Below are 18,399 nucleotides of genomic sequence, written 5' to 3' on the forward strand. Positions count from 1 at the left end.
CTAAACGTATCATTGCATGTGAGTGAGCTAGCGCTTCTCTTCATAAAATAACACTACCCTTTAACAGAGTCTATGAAATTGCGACAGCTATTTAACAATTTGCCTTGGGGCTGAACGACGTAGGTTATGTGATATGATGTTTCTTATCGTGGATCACAAAGTTGCATGTATTTAGACATTAAAATGTTCAATCCAATAAATGTTTGATTTTGACAAATGTGTAAGGTGAAATATTGAAAATTGTAAATTATTTTCATAATTCTAAATGAAAGTAAATGTTATATATTCAAATAAATTGGCTGGGGATGCTGTTTTAAGACCACTGTTATGGTTTGTAGCATGTTTCTCTGTGGTGAATCAGACACCCTCTTCGAATTTTAACCTTTATTCTTTACCAAAGGCAGACAGCGCGTTCTTTTCCGCTAAACAAACGCAGTCCAACATATTAGGCTATAGAAGGTACGGCAACTTTATACAGAATGATTATCCGCAGTGAACAAATTATAAGCGTTTGTTTCAGAGAGTTACCCTCTTATATTTTTTCCAGATGCATATCATCCCTCTAGCAGTATTGGTTTTGACTTCTCATAAACTCATCAAAACCGAAGACTGTATAGACTTACAGTTTTTGCCATTTATATTATTTTCACCAGATTAATGAAAGTCTATATCCTTCATTAAAATATCTCAAAGTTTACAAAGCCGTGTGACGCAACTTATTCACAAATGTTCACACTTACTAGAATGAATTTTTAATTTTTAATTTATTTTTTGAAGAATCATTTTGGTCTTGATTTCAAATACTTACAAATGGATGTTCTCTTCTCTTAAATTTGGATTCACCTGGAATATCAAGAAACATGTGTGTCTTTTGAGACGTGAATACATATTTGATATTATTTACAGAATACGCACATGCAACCTTCGACGTAGGTCGGCAATACTTCAGTATTGGCGCACATGGCGTGGTATATGTATATGTGAAATCCTGTAGAAAGAGAGGAAGGTATGTCTGTTCGCCAAGCAATGGGTTTATTTTAATTAACACTGGGACGACAAGAAACAAGGAACAACCCCCATCTACTGGCAGAGCCTCTGCCTTCTATCGCGTATCCTCCCCTCTCTCACCGCGACGCAGTTTGACACAGGGAAGCGTCTTAAGGAACAAGGTAAGTCTAACGCTCTACATTCTATTGCTATTTTTAAAAACGTCTTAATCAGGAATTTAATATCTATCATCCATGTTATTTTTCCTCAAGAGTGGAAAAATTAGCATCGATAGGTTTAGCAGATGAGTTACATGGCAACGAAGATATGACTGCACGAAGAATTTCCCTTAATGACAGGTATATGTTTCTTAAAGGTGGAAGAATACTTCACATAATTTCTTTAAAATAAATTATATTAGTCAGATGAATTGTCATTATGTATTTACCCTATATACGCCTCCCGTGTGACCTTGTTTTGAAGACAGAGCATGTGCATGGTTAACATTTTGTTTTGCAAGATTCAAAGCTACAATTGGAAAGACCCTGCGGTGAATACAACCGGGAATACGTATGCTTCACTAATACATGGGGCAGCATGTGCAGATTTTTAATTGATCCCCTGTTTGGGAAGAATAATATCAATGTATTCTGAATAATTGTTTTCCACATCGATAAATGTCATTGACAATGTTTTGTATTCTTGGTTTAAAAAAATTCCGCATGGCTTAGCCTATGAACAAACGACTCAAAACACAGGACAGGCTTATTATGAAATTCAATTCAAGCAAATATGTTGTACTATTTATCAGGACTATTTGATGTTCGTAAAATAAAGTCAGTCAACACCCATTTTCCCAATAAGGGCACTGTTACTTGCGAAGATAATATAAGCACAACAAGTTTATTTTAGAAGAGAACTAATAATTTCTAAATGCCTGCGTCTTAGTGTCTGTACAATTTATTCTGATACTGGAGGCAAACTGGCGGTCAGTGTACATGATCTCGATAGTTAAATGCCAAGATCATCTTCGCATTAATAACCTTTATGTTACATGCCAGTATCAATGCAATAGCTCGAACATCTTCACCAGCTCCAAGGAAAACATTGTTCGTTGTTGATTTACGCACAAATAATACTGTGAACGTAACACATAGCTGATTTCGATTGTGTGCTACTCTAACAAACTATATAAATGAAGCAGTTCTCTTTGTTTTGTCTTTGAAAGGTTTGTGTTTGAAAATGAATCGACATGAATATCGATTCAAATAATTGGTTTAATTGGGCAAAGGACGCTCATCCCCGAAGGCTTTTAGATTTAAACCATCTCCACTTTTTTCTTCATATTTTTTAGGAATGTGATGCACAGTTATATTTGTGAAATATTTTATCGTGACTAAACTAGAAAAAAAAAGATTTAAAAAATATTTACCGTGTTTGTGTGTGCAACACACCTTTGTAGATGTGCGTGTGAACTGGGGTAAATAAAACGATATTAAAACGCGCACCGTAATGTCACAAAGCAATTGCTATTAATTGAATTTCAGTATTTGAATTTCGCCTGCCCCGTGTCCTTTTGCACGTGAAATTAATCGCCGGTGTCTTTTTCATCAGTCAGCGGATGATTAAAGGGACCTGACAGACCGAAAAGAACACACACTCCAGAAGTAACAGAAATGTTACTCGGTTCAGATCTGAGCCATTTATGGCCATTTATGAGCAGTGTTATTGCAGATGCCCAATTATAGCTGATACAACTGATCTTAAAGTTAATTGAAAATGTAACATCTTAAAATGATCGGTGTTGACGAAAGCATATTCCGCACCTGTATTTCCATTGAAGCTGAGGATGTCTATTATCAGGCCAAATGGATCAAGAGTCCTCTTTTTGTCTAAGCACAAAAACCTTTAATTCATTAAGACCTTTATTTCTAGCTGGCCTCGGTCACGACGCGTGATAAATAGATACAATATTCATGTAGAGTTAATGATGACCTGAAAGCAGATTTTATAGGGGAAATGTTTCCATATTATTTCCTATTGTTCGTGCATAACTCATATGCATTGCACATGTAGCCTGCTTTCCATTTTAAATATTGGAATGATGAAGGCCTTAAGGCTGTACATTGCTCTGAGCCTCTGCCATTTTAAAAAACGAGAAATATATTGTCTACATCGACAAGAAAACCTCTGATATCGTTCATTAAATACCCTATAGATACCGATTCAATCAAAAGCAACGCTGGTTATTCTTTAAATGGACTAATTATATTATTTACAGTAAATAGCAGCCCTGCTGTCACGTTACAGCATGCCAGCGAAATGGCAAGCACAGCTTATTTCACTTGATTGGGATCATTTAATTTGCACATGCAGTTTGGCCTCGTGGACTAGATCGTTTATATCTGGACAACATATGCAATTTGTTGTAAGGCTACCTCTTGCAACAAAATACACGTTGGACCGCGTGTGCACCACCCGCGCGAGCTACCGTTTTCAAATGCTTGTACACGTTCACGTTTATAACTCCTTAGGAACTCAAGTTTATAACTCATCTGCCAGTTAACATAAAGACAAGTGGGTTAGTGGTGTACATGTACACGAGACAGACACACTCACGCGCACAAAATGCACATAGGTTCACATTCTTCACTGGAAACGTCTTCAAATCGAGTTCGTATGAAGTATAAAATTTAAAGTTTATATTAACTATTTATTCAACGCCTTTAAAGTATGTAAATAAAATGCAAGCGACACTTCCCAAAGTTATGTGTACACCACTGCAGAATGGTGCTCTCTCAAACACGACAAATGCAATAGGCTAAATAAGTGCCGCTATGTTATTCATTCTCGCCACAAAAAAAAAAAAAAAAAAAAAAAAATCTCGCTCAAAACGTCATAAGAACAAATTAATGAAATTACAACTAATCGCTGTAAACCCTTGTAATAGTAACTCCCATACAAAAAATAAGCCCAATTTGTTTCTGGATTTCATTTAGCGTACTTGTCTCAAAAAGTTATTTCCTGCTCAAATAACAAAGAATAGACTTTTTCACGTTAAGAACGGTGTTGCTTTCTGCCTGAGTGTCTTTTTTTCGTGAAAACGAATCAAAAAGTCAATTATATGAAAAAGAATGAAAAATGTCAATACCAAGTATTTGTCTGTGCTCGTGCTGCCCATCACCAGGGGTTTGAGTGGAGAATGACAGGTCTTTGTTGGTGAATAGAAATCAGTGGCAATTCAGAGAGGGAGAACTCCTCCTACCAAATTATCCAAACTGGGCAGGCTTTTGCTCTCTTCACAAATAGGACACAGCTCTCAAATTCAGGCAGTCCCAACCTGACCTTCAAGCACTCGGAACCCTAAAGAAAGTCGGGGACTGTTGAAAACATACATTTCAACTTTTACTATAATAACCAACCACCAGCTCTCACTTTGGTTGCCTTATCATCTGGACTACTTTTCTGCAAGACATTAGCAGAGTGGAGAGACGTTGTTGAGATTTTCCTCATTCTCTGTCTATCGTATTGTATTTTTTTTTTATTCAGTTGCTTGCAGTTGCAAGGAAGTGAAGCTTTTCCATCTGCGTGAACCTCTCGCTCTAGATCTACTCGGATGATCTGAGGCTTCGGGGGGACTGTATATGGAAGTTGTGGGGTGCAAGGCAGAAGAGAGCAGTTGCACATTACGTCCAGCAGCCATGCTTTTCCACGGGATCTCCGGGGATCATATTCAAGGAATCATGGAGGAGATGGAAAGGAGATCTAAAACGGAGTCTCGTCTGGCGAAAGGCGTTCAAATGAACGGAAGGGACACGGTAAGAAGATATGCTCTAATCTTGCCCGTCCTTAAATTAATATATTTGTCTTTCATCTAAAGAGAGCTTGCTAAGGGCCTACAGAATAGTTGAGATTGTATCTCTTTACCATTAGTTTACCCGTTTTCCACAACGCGCCTGCCTTGATTACTGAAGCTCGCCTTCTGTAAGACTCCAATTAATCAAGTTGAGACAAAAAAAATATATAGTAAAACATAAAACGCCTTTACCAAATACCTTCTGAAAAAAAAAACTGCTAATCATTTATCATAGCTAATATAGCTAATCATACGGATTGAAAAAAACACACATATATATGTAAAAAAATCGCGTTTAGTTACACTGAATTAACATGCGATATGCAATCGGACGTATAATATGATGTATTTACGGTCGTATTAGTCAGTCAACTGTCCTAAAGATAAACTAATTTTTTATTTTAAATTGAAAAAGTGTGAGCGGCCTAATTAACAAAGGTTATTTAAAGTCCCATTACGACTAATATTAACAATAACAGTTCATACGGTTATTAGTTGTTGTATTAATGTACTATCAATATAGGTTGCTTGTTCTCGTTTAATTAGTTACAGACACGTTTACTTACATCATCATGTATCAAAAACACAGTTTAAGCTTTACCAGATATTTATTGCTAAAGTTCTTAATAAATACCTCACTAAATAATCACTTTTTAACTGAATTTCCTTAAATGGGTTAATTCGATTCAAACTGTTATTGAGCTTTTTTATGTAAGATGTATCGCTATAACTGAAAATTCTAAGACAGCGCGCTTTGCTGTATAAAGAACGGATGTAGAAACAGTTTCTCTTGTTAGGTAGGCTACATCTGAGCTTATTCTATATTTTGCACTAATTTCCTTTTTAATCTAAATTCAACTTTTTAATCACCTTGTCTATCATATACCCATTGTGGTTACGAAATTATTCACAGTGGAGGATTTTTTTTAACCAAAACAGTAATGGATGGCCTCATTCCTTTATGTTCTTGATTTATTGCAGCACATACGCCTCGAACAAGATAGGGAACGCATCGTCCTGTTAAACATAAGACGGTGGCCATTCATTCTCCATTTTATTTTTCTTGTCACTCCTGTTACAGTGTATGCCCTCAATGAGCCCAGAGAAGCCGGCCCTGTGCGCTGGTTGTGGCGGTAAAATCTCCGACAGATACTACTTGCTGGCCGTGGATAAGCAGTGGCACCTGAGGTGTCTGAAATGCTGTGAGTGTAAACTGGCCCTGGAATCTGAGCTCACGTGTTTCGCAAAGGATGGCAGCATTTACTGCAAAGAGGATTACTACAGGTAAAAACACATGTATGTTGAGATTTGGAAAATGCTATTGATCGTTCTTGGTTTCATTTGCCATTTTGATTTACCCTCACAGTTTTAATTTTGCACTTCCAGTGTTAGCATACACAACGTTCATGTGAAAGTTGTTGCATAGACACACACGCACAAACACACACTTGTGAGTAAATATGATATATTACGTTATTAACAAGAAAACAACATGAATCCACGCCAATGTTTATATATTTACGCAGTCCGACCTTTATGCTTAATATGCCAAGTGAACTTATCCAGATCGGAGCACTAGTGAAATTAATGCTGCTTTAGTTGCTTAATGAAGCGTTACTCGGGTAAATGTATTTCTTTCTGACCAGCTGTTGATGGCCCTGCCTACACTTAGTTCCACTATTGACAGAAAAGGTATATTAAGGAAACGTGCATCCAAACATTAATGTCTATTCATATATAATCAACAGCGAATGAATGTCAACAAAGCTGACAACGTAGAGAAGCTTATTTGGGGGAAAAAAGAATGGTTTCAAAAATGAAATATTTTTCGGACGTGAGCTGTACATCAAGGTCGACGTTTTTTTTTTTTTTTTTGCTTGAGGCCTTGTGACGCAAAACAAAGTGCTTGGTCGTTATATTATTCTATCGTACTTTGTTTAAATATTACAGATGTGGTTACATATCTGTTTTTATTGGCTTTACTTGTGTACCTGACGTCTGCATGTATATTATTTTAAATATCATTTACTGTTCCAGAAGGTTCTCCGTGCAGAGATGTGCCCGCTGCCACCTTGGGATTTCGGCCTCGGAAATGGTCATGCGCGCCAGGGACTCGGTGTACCACTTGAGCTGCTTTACTTGTACCACATGTAACAAGACCCTGACCACTGGCGACCACTTCGGCATGAAAGATAACCTGGTGTACTGCAGGGTCCACTTCGAAACCCTCATCCAGGGAGAATACCACCCCCAATTAAACTACACTGAATTAGCTGCCAAAGGTGGGGGGCTGGCATTGCCTTATTTTAATGGCACTGGCACGGTCCAGAAAGGAAGGCCACGGAAAAGGAAGAGCCCGGCCATGGGGGTAGATATTTCAAGTTACAACTCAGGTGAGTAGAGCGCATGGCACCCACACGAAAACACAACAATTATGATTTACGGTTTTTCGACGCAAATTAAACCTCATCCTGTGCACACACTAAATGGGCACGACTTAAATTCGAAACGAAAGGATCTCACAAGCAGAACTTTATAACTCCATCAAAATTAATCATTACTCCTAATTATATTTCTTCAAAGTAAGTATTTACGGCACTCACATTTCACTCCGATAAAACCAGAGACAAATGAGATGATTGCAGTTACATTGCGCCATCAATCACTGTGATTAGCTTTATCAAGCAAATTAAAACACATTCTAACGTATTTGCATTTTTGTTAGAAAATATCTCCTCTTACTTGTGCATTTACTTGTTTGTGTGTAATAGTTTGCATTCCACTTTAAGCCTACGTTAAAAGAACGTCGGCAAATTATTTTGTCATTATACTTGATTTTGATTGTTTAAATTATTAAATAGGCCACGAAAAATATTTAAAATGGAACAGACTATTCATATACGTCAGTTGCAGTGCAGAATGTGTCGCCTATGTAAATGTATAATGCCTTCATTCCCTGCGACATACATTTCTGTGTATTCTCGTTTTACCGTTCAAATGTTGTGTGTTACAATCCAGGCCACAAACGTTTCTTTTGTTACCGCTTTTACAATTATCGTCTGGCTGAGCAAGTTTGGCTTTGTGTGCCAAGTTTGTGCTGTTCTTCATGAATGGAGAGAAATAAGGGTAATCTGCGTGTTAATTGTTCTGTGTTAATTGAAGGTGACGTCGGAATCCCTGGCTTCCAACCAGTTCTGAATCACCCTCAAAAGGTCACTTCTGTTCTCAGAAATGACTAGTTACACACCGACCAATGTAAAAAAAAAAAAAAAACTCGACTTATGAAGAACCACATTACACTTTGATACGTGTAAAACAGTATTACGTATTTGCTGCATTTTAACCTATCATACTGTACACCTATTAGTCTAAAAACTTTAGATTAAAATTTTAAAAAGAACTAGGCCTAAATGAAATGAACACGAAAAACAACACAGTACAAACACGATTTTTAAAACCATTATCAGGTTATTACTTTGTTAAATTTAACAACAAAATCTACACAGTCTTAACACACTCTAACAACTAGCGCGCAACACGCAAAATGTGGTTATGATGAAGGCGAGTGAAGAATTTAAAACAGGACATCTTTAAGCGTTGGCCGTAAACGCTTTATGTGGTTATATCAGTTCTTGTATTTGAAAGATATTAAGCAAAATAAAATGGATAAGTAGCTTTATATATCGTTTTGTACAAAACAGAGAAAATAAAATGATCCATAGATATAGGCCTGCTGAACCGTTTCACGTTTAAAAACTTTACTTTACTTAGTTAGAAGTATTATTCTCATTATATGAAAATGAGGCAAAGTTACATTTAATTATCTAGAGATTCATTTATCTCTCGAAGACAAATCACCGTGGCTTTGTGCGAATAACCTATTACAGCAATGCATATTTTATCCCTTTCAACCGGTAATCTCCCATTGGTTATGGACGGTTGTGCATGTTTGTTGATGATGTAGGGACCCCTGGTGGACATTACTAGGATGAGACATATGAAAACAAAGACAGTTGAGGGAAATGAAGTAATTGTGAATGTATTACGTTGTGTTGTATCGAAGCTCCTCCTGCTAAAGTCAAAAGACGCTTTTGCACTGCGGAATCGTTAGGATGTTACATTAGTTACACATTTGACTGTTAACTGTTAGATGGAAGCGCTCATGTAAAGGTTCTTAATGGGATATATTCTTCAAAATTAAGAAAAATACAAAATAGTAAACGTCATATAATGAGAATAAAATGTTTCTTGGCTTCATCTTAGAAGTTTGGACAAGGCTAGGTCTGCAAGGTTCATTTCTGATTCAGTGAGTGAACCGAAATTCAGCCCGTAACGCATGTGAGTATTATAGGGTTTTTTTTTTTTTTTAGGGTGGGTAGTCAGTGGACGCATGTTGTGTTCTAGATGGATTCAGGAACAGGCTATTCAACTTTTGCTGAAGTCAAATATATGGTTGAACTTTTTTTCAGACCAGCACCAATAATAATAATAATAATAATAATAACAATAATAATAATAGTAATAATAATAACTTGTATTATGTATCCAGTTGAAATACTATAAATCCATTCTGTGCATTCGTATGAGTCACGTAGGCCTACGTATCATACACTGATTTCAGTTTCCAGCGTTGACAAAACAGCTTGACATGTGGGGTTACAGTTGGCTAAAAATACAGTTTTAATTGGAAAATCCCCTGAATAGAAGTCAGTACTGTTTTTTTTTTCCAGGTATTCATTTCCCTTAAAGCGAATCCAATGCTACCACAGCATGCTCGCTCCAATTTTCAGTTATGTATTTAAATAAGTATTCTCTTCGTTGAAGTATTTCAGCTTTTGCAGCATCTTGCATTGGAAAAAAAAACAATATATGTACGTGAAATCGAGCGAAGCCTTGAATTCGTTGTTGAAAATAAGGTCAAAGCTCCTTGAGAAAAGACCGAATCAGGCCCTGAGCAACAGTTAGTAAACGTCCGACCATGGCCATTTGCAGACAAAAGTTCGGTATTCATAAACTTAAGTAAAATACTGCAAATTGGAGAAAAAGAGATCATTACATTTCTAAAATATGACTTCGTTAATTCTTTAAAAAGACAAGGATAACTCTCAGTCCCTCTAAAGAGTTCAGGCATGTCTGCTGGAATATTTCACAATTTCTGCACAAAACCCAAGCCAAAGATTTTTATAAACATTTGTTTTTGCAATGGAGAGGGGGCATTCCTTTTTAATGTCTGTTCCAACTGCATTTCTTAAAATGTAACAGGTTTTGAGGTAACTTGCAGAAATGGAAGGTATTCTTTATGAGTAAAATGTTGAAGCACTAAGGCTAATCTAAACTTTTTTTACATGCTTGTTTTATATTGAGCTACAATTGCGAAAAACTATCATCCTTGCAACGCTATGCTGTGGAATGCATGTAAAAAAAGAAATTCTGACTAAGAAGTCAACACTTAGGAGACAGGCAGCAAATGGCCACTACCAGCCAGGTGGAACTGTTAATCAACCATCCTTGTAGAATCACTGAGGACCTTTTCTTACTGTCCATACTCAGGTTGTAATGAAAATGAGGCTGATCACCTGGACCGAGACCAACAGCCTTACCCTCCCTCCCAGAAGACCAAACGTATGCGGACATCCTTTAAGCACCACCAGCTCCGCACCATGAAGTCCTACTTTGCCATCAACCACAATCCCGATGCAAAGGACCTAAAGCAACTTGCCCAGAAAACTGGGCTCACTAAGAGAGTTCTTCAGGTAAGCACGCATCTATCCTTTAACTTTATTCTGCATCCTCTGTTTAGATGATGATTTCATATAATTTACTTACCCTTTGGTTTATTTGCTTTCTGTTTCCGTTATTTTATGTCCACAGTCATTTGAATGGTTCTCATTTCATGCAAACAGGAAGAGTCACATATTGTATGGGTTCAGCTTGTAGACATGTTCCATCCACTGCTTGTTCTCATAATGTCAGTGGGATCAATAGGGTAAACGGTAAAATGACTTCCCATGTCCAAAAGGTTGGCTGCGCCATATGTGGACCTATTTAAAAAGACAAAAGATGATGGAATGTGGATAATGTATGGTAATGTGGAAAATTAAACCCTATTTCCACAGACAAAATATGTTCCATGACCATTTTATTTTACCTCTAAATGTTGACATATTGTATACACACATATTCTTGTGGATGCAACATTCTGCTTCCAGCTGGTCTTTTGTTCTATATTTGTATTACTTCCTGAACCAAGTAGAGCTCCTTTGATTCGTGTCAAAACCAGTGCCCCATTTTTTAAATGCAATTTAAACTTATTACTGACCTCTGCTCTTTGCCAATATGAAGTGTTCTGTAGCAGTAAAATGTGGTGTAAATAACATTAAAAGTATTGCATTTTAAAATAAGAATACAAATAAATTCCAACAGAATCAGACCAAAAAAAGTAAAGACATTGGGATTGGTTTGCAGGTTTGGTTCCAAAACGCAAGAGCCAAATTCAGAAGGAACGTTTTGCGACAGGAGAATGGGGGTGTTGATAAGGCAGACGGCACGTCACTTCCTCCGCCCTCGTCCGACAGCGGAGCTCTCACCCCACCCAGCACTGCGACCACACTAACAGACCTGACCAATCCCTCTATCACTGTAGTGACTTCAGTGACCTCTAGTCTGGACAGCCATGAATCCGGGAGTCCCTCACAAACTACCTTGACAAACCTTTTCTAACGATTTTTTTTTAAGTAACCAGAGACAGTCCTTGGGAGAGCAAATAAACAAATGTTCAAACACGACTATTGGTGTGTAGCATTTGCAACCGCTTGGCAGCTGAGTTTGTAGTGTATTCAGCGATTTGTTATGTCGAGAAATTTGAAAGTTTGACATCATTGGTAATTATGTAAAAGGATCACATATTCATTTCTGGAAAACCCCCAAAACAACCGTGTTAAAAAGTTAAATGAAACACAGAACATTTGATTTGTTCATTTGATTTAATTCAGAAGTCTGCATTGACTACTTCCAAAACCCCTTGAAGCTATTGTGTAATTTCTTTCATTCCAAAATGTACTCATTATATATAAATATTATTTATCTTGCCCACAAAGATCTGTATGTATGTGGTATATTGGCATCATCCTATGAAGGAGTATTCTAAGATTTCAAATCGGACACTGTAAAATATTAATTTGTAAAATATCTGCAAAACATCATTCAGAACCAACATTCATTTCATACTCTTTCAAGGATTAGATTTTCACGGGTTATTGGACCATAGAAATTAAATAGCCTCTAAATACGAATAATCAAGCTATTGTCTACATATTCATGTCTACAAATTGAAATTGTATATGTTAGTGATATGCAATTGTAAAGTGCAAAGGAATGCAGAGTACCCCAAGAACCACAATTCAAAATGAAATTGTCAAAATTAGAGCCCTAATTAAAATGTACATACCCATAACCTTAAACTCAAACACCAGGTGGATGCTAACCTCAATATACATTTTGCTTTGGTTCAACTGTAGCAGGAAGCTAACAGAATATAGATCTGTACAGTGGTAATTGTTCAGCAGGTGAAGTAGTTGCTTAGATACATTATGTATTATTATCAGATATGGTTCCACAAAAACAATAGCAACAAAAATTAAGAGAGCAGAATTCTAATTGGGTAACTTAACTTTCAGGAAAAGGGTGGGCACTGTTTTAATTGATTGTTTTTTTTTTAATGATAAAGCACTTTTAATAATCTTTAATCCTCATTAAATACAAAAACACTAGAGTGAGTGGACTTATCTGGATTCAGAATGCCAGTAGAATTAGTCGTACGTTCAATTGCAAAGTGACAATATACTGCCCAGATGAAAGTGCATTATTATCATGTTGCTCAGGGTGATAAGAATAAGGACAAAAATAAATTAAATTAAAAGAAGAATAAAGCTGCAGACATGTTGGGTTTAGGGCTGGTGAAAGATTAGAAAGACCTCCGTGAGCTGGAATGTTTTGAATGAGCCAGTTGAAAAAAAAAAATTCCATCCACATTTCTATCTTTTTGGCCATATTATCCTTTCTTTACGGACACTTGCCACTGAACAGACCAAAAACATGTTTCTTCTGGCTGAAAGCTTAAGTGAGAGTCCTTGCTTGGGTTGAAACATTTCATTCTAAGTGTCAAAAAATTTGTTCTTTTGTAGAACAAAATGGTACTATAGATCTACTTAATGAAGTAGATGTCTAACTCAGTTCTACTATGTGCCTTATGCTATAACTTGGGAGAAAGTTTGTGAAATTCAGGATATGTGTTGTTTGTTATCTGACTCACATCCTTTTAACGCCTCACTAGTTTTGTACTGTTTTACATCTTATTTCTGAAGATCTTTTTATTGTGTATCCTGTTGAAAGGGGACAGCGATGTCATAGAAAGCAGTTGTGCACTCTTTCAGATATAGTTGGTTAATCCAAGAATCTTATATATTGATCTTTGTGTTTATAGTACAGTAAGTGTTCTAACAAGATTGTCCATGTTTCCTTGTTTCTTGATAAAGATGGTGTATAGAAACTATTTCCCCTTAAATATTTATGGACCAAACGGTTGTTATATATCTTATTAAATTTGTGTGAATAAAAATACTTTGCTTTAAATGAGTTTTATTTTTCATTATATTTCTTGTTATAATATGCTGTCTCTGAGGTATTTCCCAGAATTTTTCACATCAACCAATTAGAGTTCAGTGACCAATGTCCAACGACAGCTTTCTACATTTTTTCTTTCTTTTGATTATTTTAATTTTCAATTTATGATGTTTATTATTTCAAAGTAATGCCCCATGGATTTGCAACTAAACCCCTGTAGCCTATGCCAAAATACAAAGATTGCTTTTTAATGCATGAAAATGGCATCCTTTTAAAAATGAAATCAAATGAATGCTGGAAAGCATACCTTAATATTAGATATTAAGTCAAGTTAAACTAAATGCAGACCCCTTAAAGCCAGGTTGCTCTGTAGTTTAATAAATTCTTACTCTATGATTTCTTTCAGGGAGAACAAATCTTGGGGCATTACAGCCACACTTCCCGACGTTTGAAAATTCCCTAAAGTATTAAAAGAAAAGGAAAACTTTGATCGGAATTCCTCACCATTGAAGACAAAGACAATATTAGGATAAGATATAGCATATTAAAATCTTTGAGCCAAAAAAAATGTAAAACGGACTTAAAAAAAAAGCTTGTCCTGAATGTTTGAATGCATCAACGGAGGAGAACCCACTGTATAGGAGTTGTTCTGTTCTTATATCATTGTGAAACAAGACATGACATTACTCTTTGTATTGAAATGAAGATCACACATTGAAAAAAAAGATGTATAAATATATAGCTATAAAACACAGAGCAACCTGGCAGCAAGTCACAGGGGTGACTATGTGTGTTTAAGGGAAGGCATGCATTCAATAAAACAAAAGGATATTCTGACACAAGCGCTTGTACAAAGACACACACACACACACACACACACACACACACACTGCTCCATCAGCCTGCTAAACAATGTTTCTTTTGTCACACGTGTTATTTTTGTACACAAACTGCCTCCTTGAAACTCAGCTGCAAAATGTCCATCAAACGCAAGCGGATCAAGAAGTTTGTGGAGCTGGTGCTTTGCCATATGGCTGTGCTGAAAGAAAATGGAAGTTAAAAAAGATAAAGAGCATTCACATTTTGCATGCACCTTTACATCTTGTTAACATTTCTTTACAATGTATACTCTCATGTTTGATGCAGTCTTTTGTTGTAACTGTAAAATAAATCTTCATCTGAAACTCTGTGATTGATGCCAGTACGTTGCAATGGAAAACGTGCATATTTTGCATGGAGTATAGATATCACCCAAAGAATGTGTTGACCTTGGTGATAGTATGTTATTCAGACAACAGCAGAATAGTTCATGGAAGTAAAGTACTTACCTGTGTCACTTCTGAGGGACTATTGCAAACATTTTATTCATGCAATTCTTTTCACAACTCATCACTAAATGTAATGACGGCCAGAGAAACAAGAGGTACACAAAGGGAGGGGAATAATCTTATTAGTGACATCATTTACAAGGAGGAACCTGTGCTTTGTCTCACGCATACAGTACTTTTTTATTTATTGGTATGTTATGAACATTTGCAAGTTGTGCAAAATGTATATTTAGGGTGTCTCACATTTGTTTTGTGTATATTTTTCTTTTGTTTATATTATTTCCGTCTTGCTTTAAATAAAACATGGACTTTGTGTGGTCACCACAGTTCACAACCTGTAGAACAATATGAGCATACAAAAAATTGAAATTATAGTCTCATTCAACCATAAATATTTTGAAACAGTGTCATATTCAGGGGACACACGTCAGATTGTGTTTAATGGTTTCTCACTGAGTCAAAGCATAATGAAATATTTTAAAGTGATTTTCTCATAAATGCTGCTTGTTGAATTGTTGGGGGGGGGGGGGGGGGGTTAGAGGTAAAAGCAGCAGGAGGATGGGGGGGTCAATGTAACATTTCCCTGGACAAGGGCATCTGCAAAGTTGTATATGATATCTTCATATCTGAAATAATAAATGAAAAATATTGTGAGGTGGAAGATTGTTCGAATCATAGTAGTGCTGTATATTTTACACACTGAATTGTTTTATATTTACAAAAGATTAAGTGACCCTTGTTTAATATTTAGCATTGCCTATTAATAATCAGCATGTCATGCATGTTGTTTGAGCATTTCACACATTTTTATGTTTTATGTGAATTTGTAACTAGTTGATTAGTGTAGATATCAGTTTTTTGGGAAAACTGTACAACTATAAACCGTTGATCAAAATTAGGCAACAGAACTGTATAACATGCTTTACATTTAATACCACAGCATTCCATTTTAAAACACTGTTTAAATTGTAACTGCAAAACAATCCTTCAGTTATTTTCAGTATCATATGACCTATCTTTTGTGCTGCATGTCATGGCATGACAGGTTTAGTTGTTTTTATTCATCTGTATTTCACAATTGTATGCTCTAATCATGAACGCATACTGCATTTGTTTTTGATCACTTTTAGTTTTGGTGTCCCTGATTGATTATTCGACTTCAATAAGGCTGTGACGATGGACAGTAGGTAGTAAATTCATTTTTTGAGCAAGGCAAAATTCATTCCTAGATCAATACCTCATTCGGTGTGTACATTCAACCTGTACGAGAGCATGAGTGAAAATGCCGAAGACGCCAGGAATGAGCCCACCTTCATCCACAAAGGTGCTGGGAAAATTTATACAGCTTCCTCACAGAACGGTGGACTGAAGCGGGCGGTTCACTCCACAACACAGAGAGAGGTGAACATGAGCCGTGTGATCAGGAAGCAGCAGAGGCATGGCTCATCACTCTTGACCTGGACAGACTGTCACTGAAGGTCAAGGTGGACTATACCTGAGGAAAGGCCTTTGTTAAGGCCGCATGTATAACCTGTTGCAAATAGGGGTCAAGTATTCTTTATGCACAGCACAAAAACACTACCTAATTCACAAGAGTGTTAAATATATAATAAGACTTAGAAAGCATGTTTCTGTTTCTCTAAATTTAGTGTGGAAGGGTGACATAACGTATCTGAGTACATGTATGATGTGTGACATCTTCTGGATTTTGGGGTATCATGATTGAAAAGCTGTTGTCAGAGAAATGACCTGATTGGCCAGACAAAACGCAGGCAGTGGGAGTAAACAGAGGCCAGCAGCGTGGAGAGCTGGAGGCAGTTTGCTCGGCCGTGTACGTGGGGAGCATCACTCTGATGTGGTGTCAATGCCACGGGTGGTCTTGTGATGCTGCCAGTTCCTGGCCAGTGCCTCGTTTTCCCATCGCTGAGCGTGTATATCACCTCCATATAGCATTCATCAGACACACGTGCCATGAGGTGTAGCTCTTTACAAAGCTATTCTTCATCCCTTAAGGCTTATTTAATGCAACGGCGACAAACAACCGGCGATTCGTACGGAGGATTGTGGTGATCGTATTTTGTGTGATGGGGAACAGGTGGAGATGAGTGTTGGTGCTCACCGACAGGAAGCCATCTCAGTAGGCCCATTCTTTGATTTCTCTCCTGCTGTGCTATGAGCAACTGTTACCCATTTTCCTCTAATGCAATCTTACATCTTTGATCGAGAGAGTTTTGCATATAAAACCAGACTGTCAACATTTCCAATAAAATAACAATACATTAAAAAACCCTGAAAAACACTGAATACTTCAACCTAATTTATGGACAGGGCATGCAAATGAAAATGCTGTAGATTAATCGACTATGTTCATGAATAAACACGTATTGTGCATTCACAAATGTATTATTACACGATTTATTCCATGATATTTGTGGGAAAATGGATCTGTGAATATCCCTGTATCAATTAATGAAGGTTTGCAGAGACAGGTCATCTACTCTGAGATTCATTTACCCCATCCTTTTCTTTCAGTCCTTCAGGGCTCGTGCTTGTGTTTAATCCATCTGTTGGCTTTCTACACTGTGAAGTTTCTCACACGGAGGCTGTGACCGCATTTAGGTGTATGTTTCTATATTGTAATTCTAGTTTACCCTATAGCAATCATAAAAAAAGAAAAAAAAGAGGAAGAAAAAGCAATCCTTTGAGTTTTCTGGTGTGAGAGAATAATGGTTTTGTTCAAGGTGAAATGTTTTTATGGACATCTCCAGACAATCTTTTTTTTCCCTCAGAGTCAAAGCAACAATGTCAGAACAAAAGAATCCATTATCTGAGGAGTGAATATCACAGATAATCAGGAGAATGTGTATGGTTATGTGTAATGTTAGAGAGACGGAATCTTCTCATTTATCCCTGACGCATTTCTTGCTAGAACAGCACATACACATAACATCTCATTGCTCCTTGATGTCTTATTGTGACAAGGTGTGAACAGGGCCCTAGACAAACCTGCAGTCTGTATTGTGGCTAAAATTAAAACCTTGTCACATACACAATGGGGTGAAGACTGAAACAATGGGGATTTAAGTTATTTACAATTAATTTATTTGACATGAATGATACAATCATTGAACTGGGATACTGTCTAGAATGTAAGTAATAGGTAGGTATCTTTGTTTTAATGTAGTTTTTGAAAATAGTGAAAATATATTCAATCTGTATGCTGAGGATGATGAATAGATAATCCATTGCAAAACTTCAGTGATGAAAGCCATCAAAAACACAATGCCCTGAATTTTGAGTGGGGTTTGTTATATTGAGGGAATTATTCGTTCTGAGCAACAGACAAGTGTTGCATGACTTGATGCTCTGATTTATGGGAAATTCGGGCACGTAGACAGTAGCCTCATTGAAATAAGAAAGAATTAGACAATTTTCATGACGTCTGGGCCTAATGCATGCAATACCAGATTGCTTTTCACTCCAGCCCATAGACCTGTAATGAAAGGGGTCTAGCCTCATTAACAACAACTACTTCAGCTCACAGACAAAAGAGAGTTCAGCAGTTGCTTGCACACTATGCCTATGCCTACGTATTACTACTGGCTC

At 36.8% G+C, this 18,399-nt stretch overlaps 1 protein-coding gene across 4 annotated transcripts; it reads left to right on the forward strand.

Moving 5' to 3' along the window:
• The first annotated feature begins 1,030 nt into the window (after positions 1–1,030).
• Positions 1,031–14,428, forward strand: lhx9 (LIM homeobox 9). Of its 4 annotated transcripts, none has more exons than XM_036522664.1 (6): positions 1,031–1,169; positions 4,537–4,805; positions 5,925–6,127; positions 6,881–7,236; positions 10,394–10,596; positions 11,309–12,925. In XM_036522664.1, the coding sequence occupies exons 2-6, from the start codon at positions 4,632–4,634 to the stop codon at positions 11,561–11,563; spliced, it is 1,191 nt and encodes a 396-aa protein (XP_036378557.1). In that variant the 5' UTR covers positions 1,031–1,169; positions 4,537–4,631; the 3' UTR covers positions 11,564–12,925. The 4 variants fall into 4 exon arrangements, with proteins under 4 accessions (XP_036378557.1, XP_036378558.1, XP_036378560.1 ...); XM_036522665.1 differs by having other exon boundaries at positions 4,594–4,805; XM_036522667.1 differs by lacking the exons at positions 1,031–1,169; positions 11,309–12,925 and adding an exon at positions 13,872–14,428 and having other exon boundaries at positions 4,307–4,805.
• The last annotated feature ends 3,971 nt before the right edge of the window (positions 14,429–18,399 follow it).

This window comes from Megalops cyprinoides, chromosome 2, assembly GCF_013368585.1.
Source record: "Megalops cyprinoides isolate fMegCyp1 chromosome 2, fMegCyp1.pri, whole genome shotgun sequence".
Taxonomy (NCBI): domain Eukaryota; kingdom Metazoa; phylum Chordata; class Actinopteri; order Elopiformes; family Megalopidae; genus Megalops; species Megalops cyprinoides.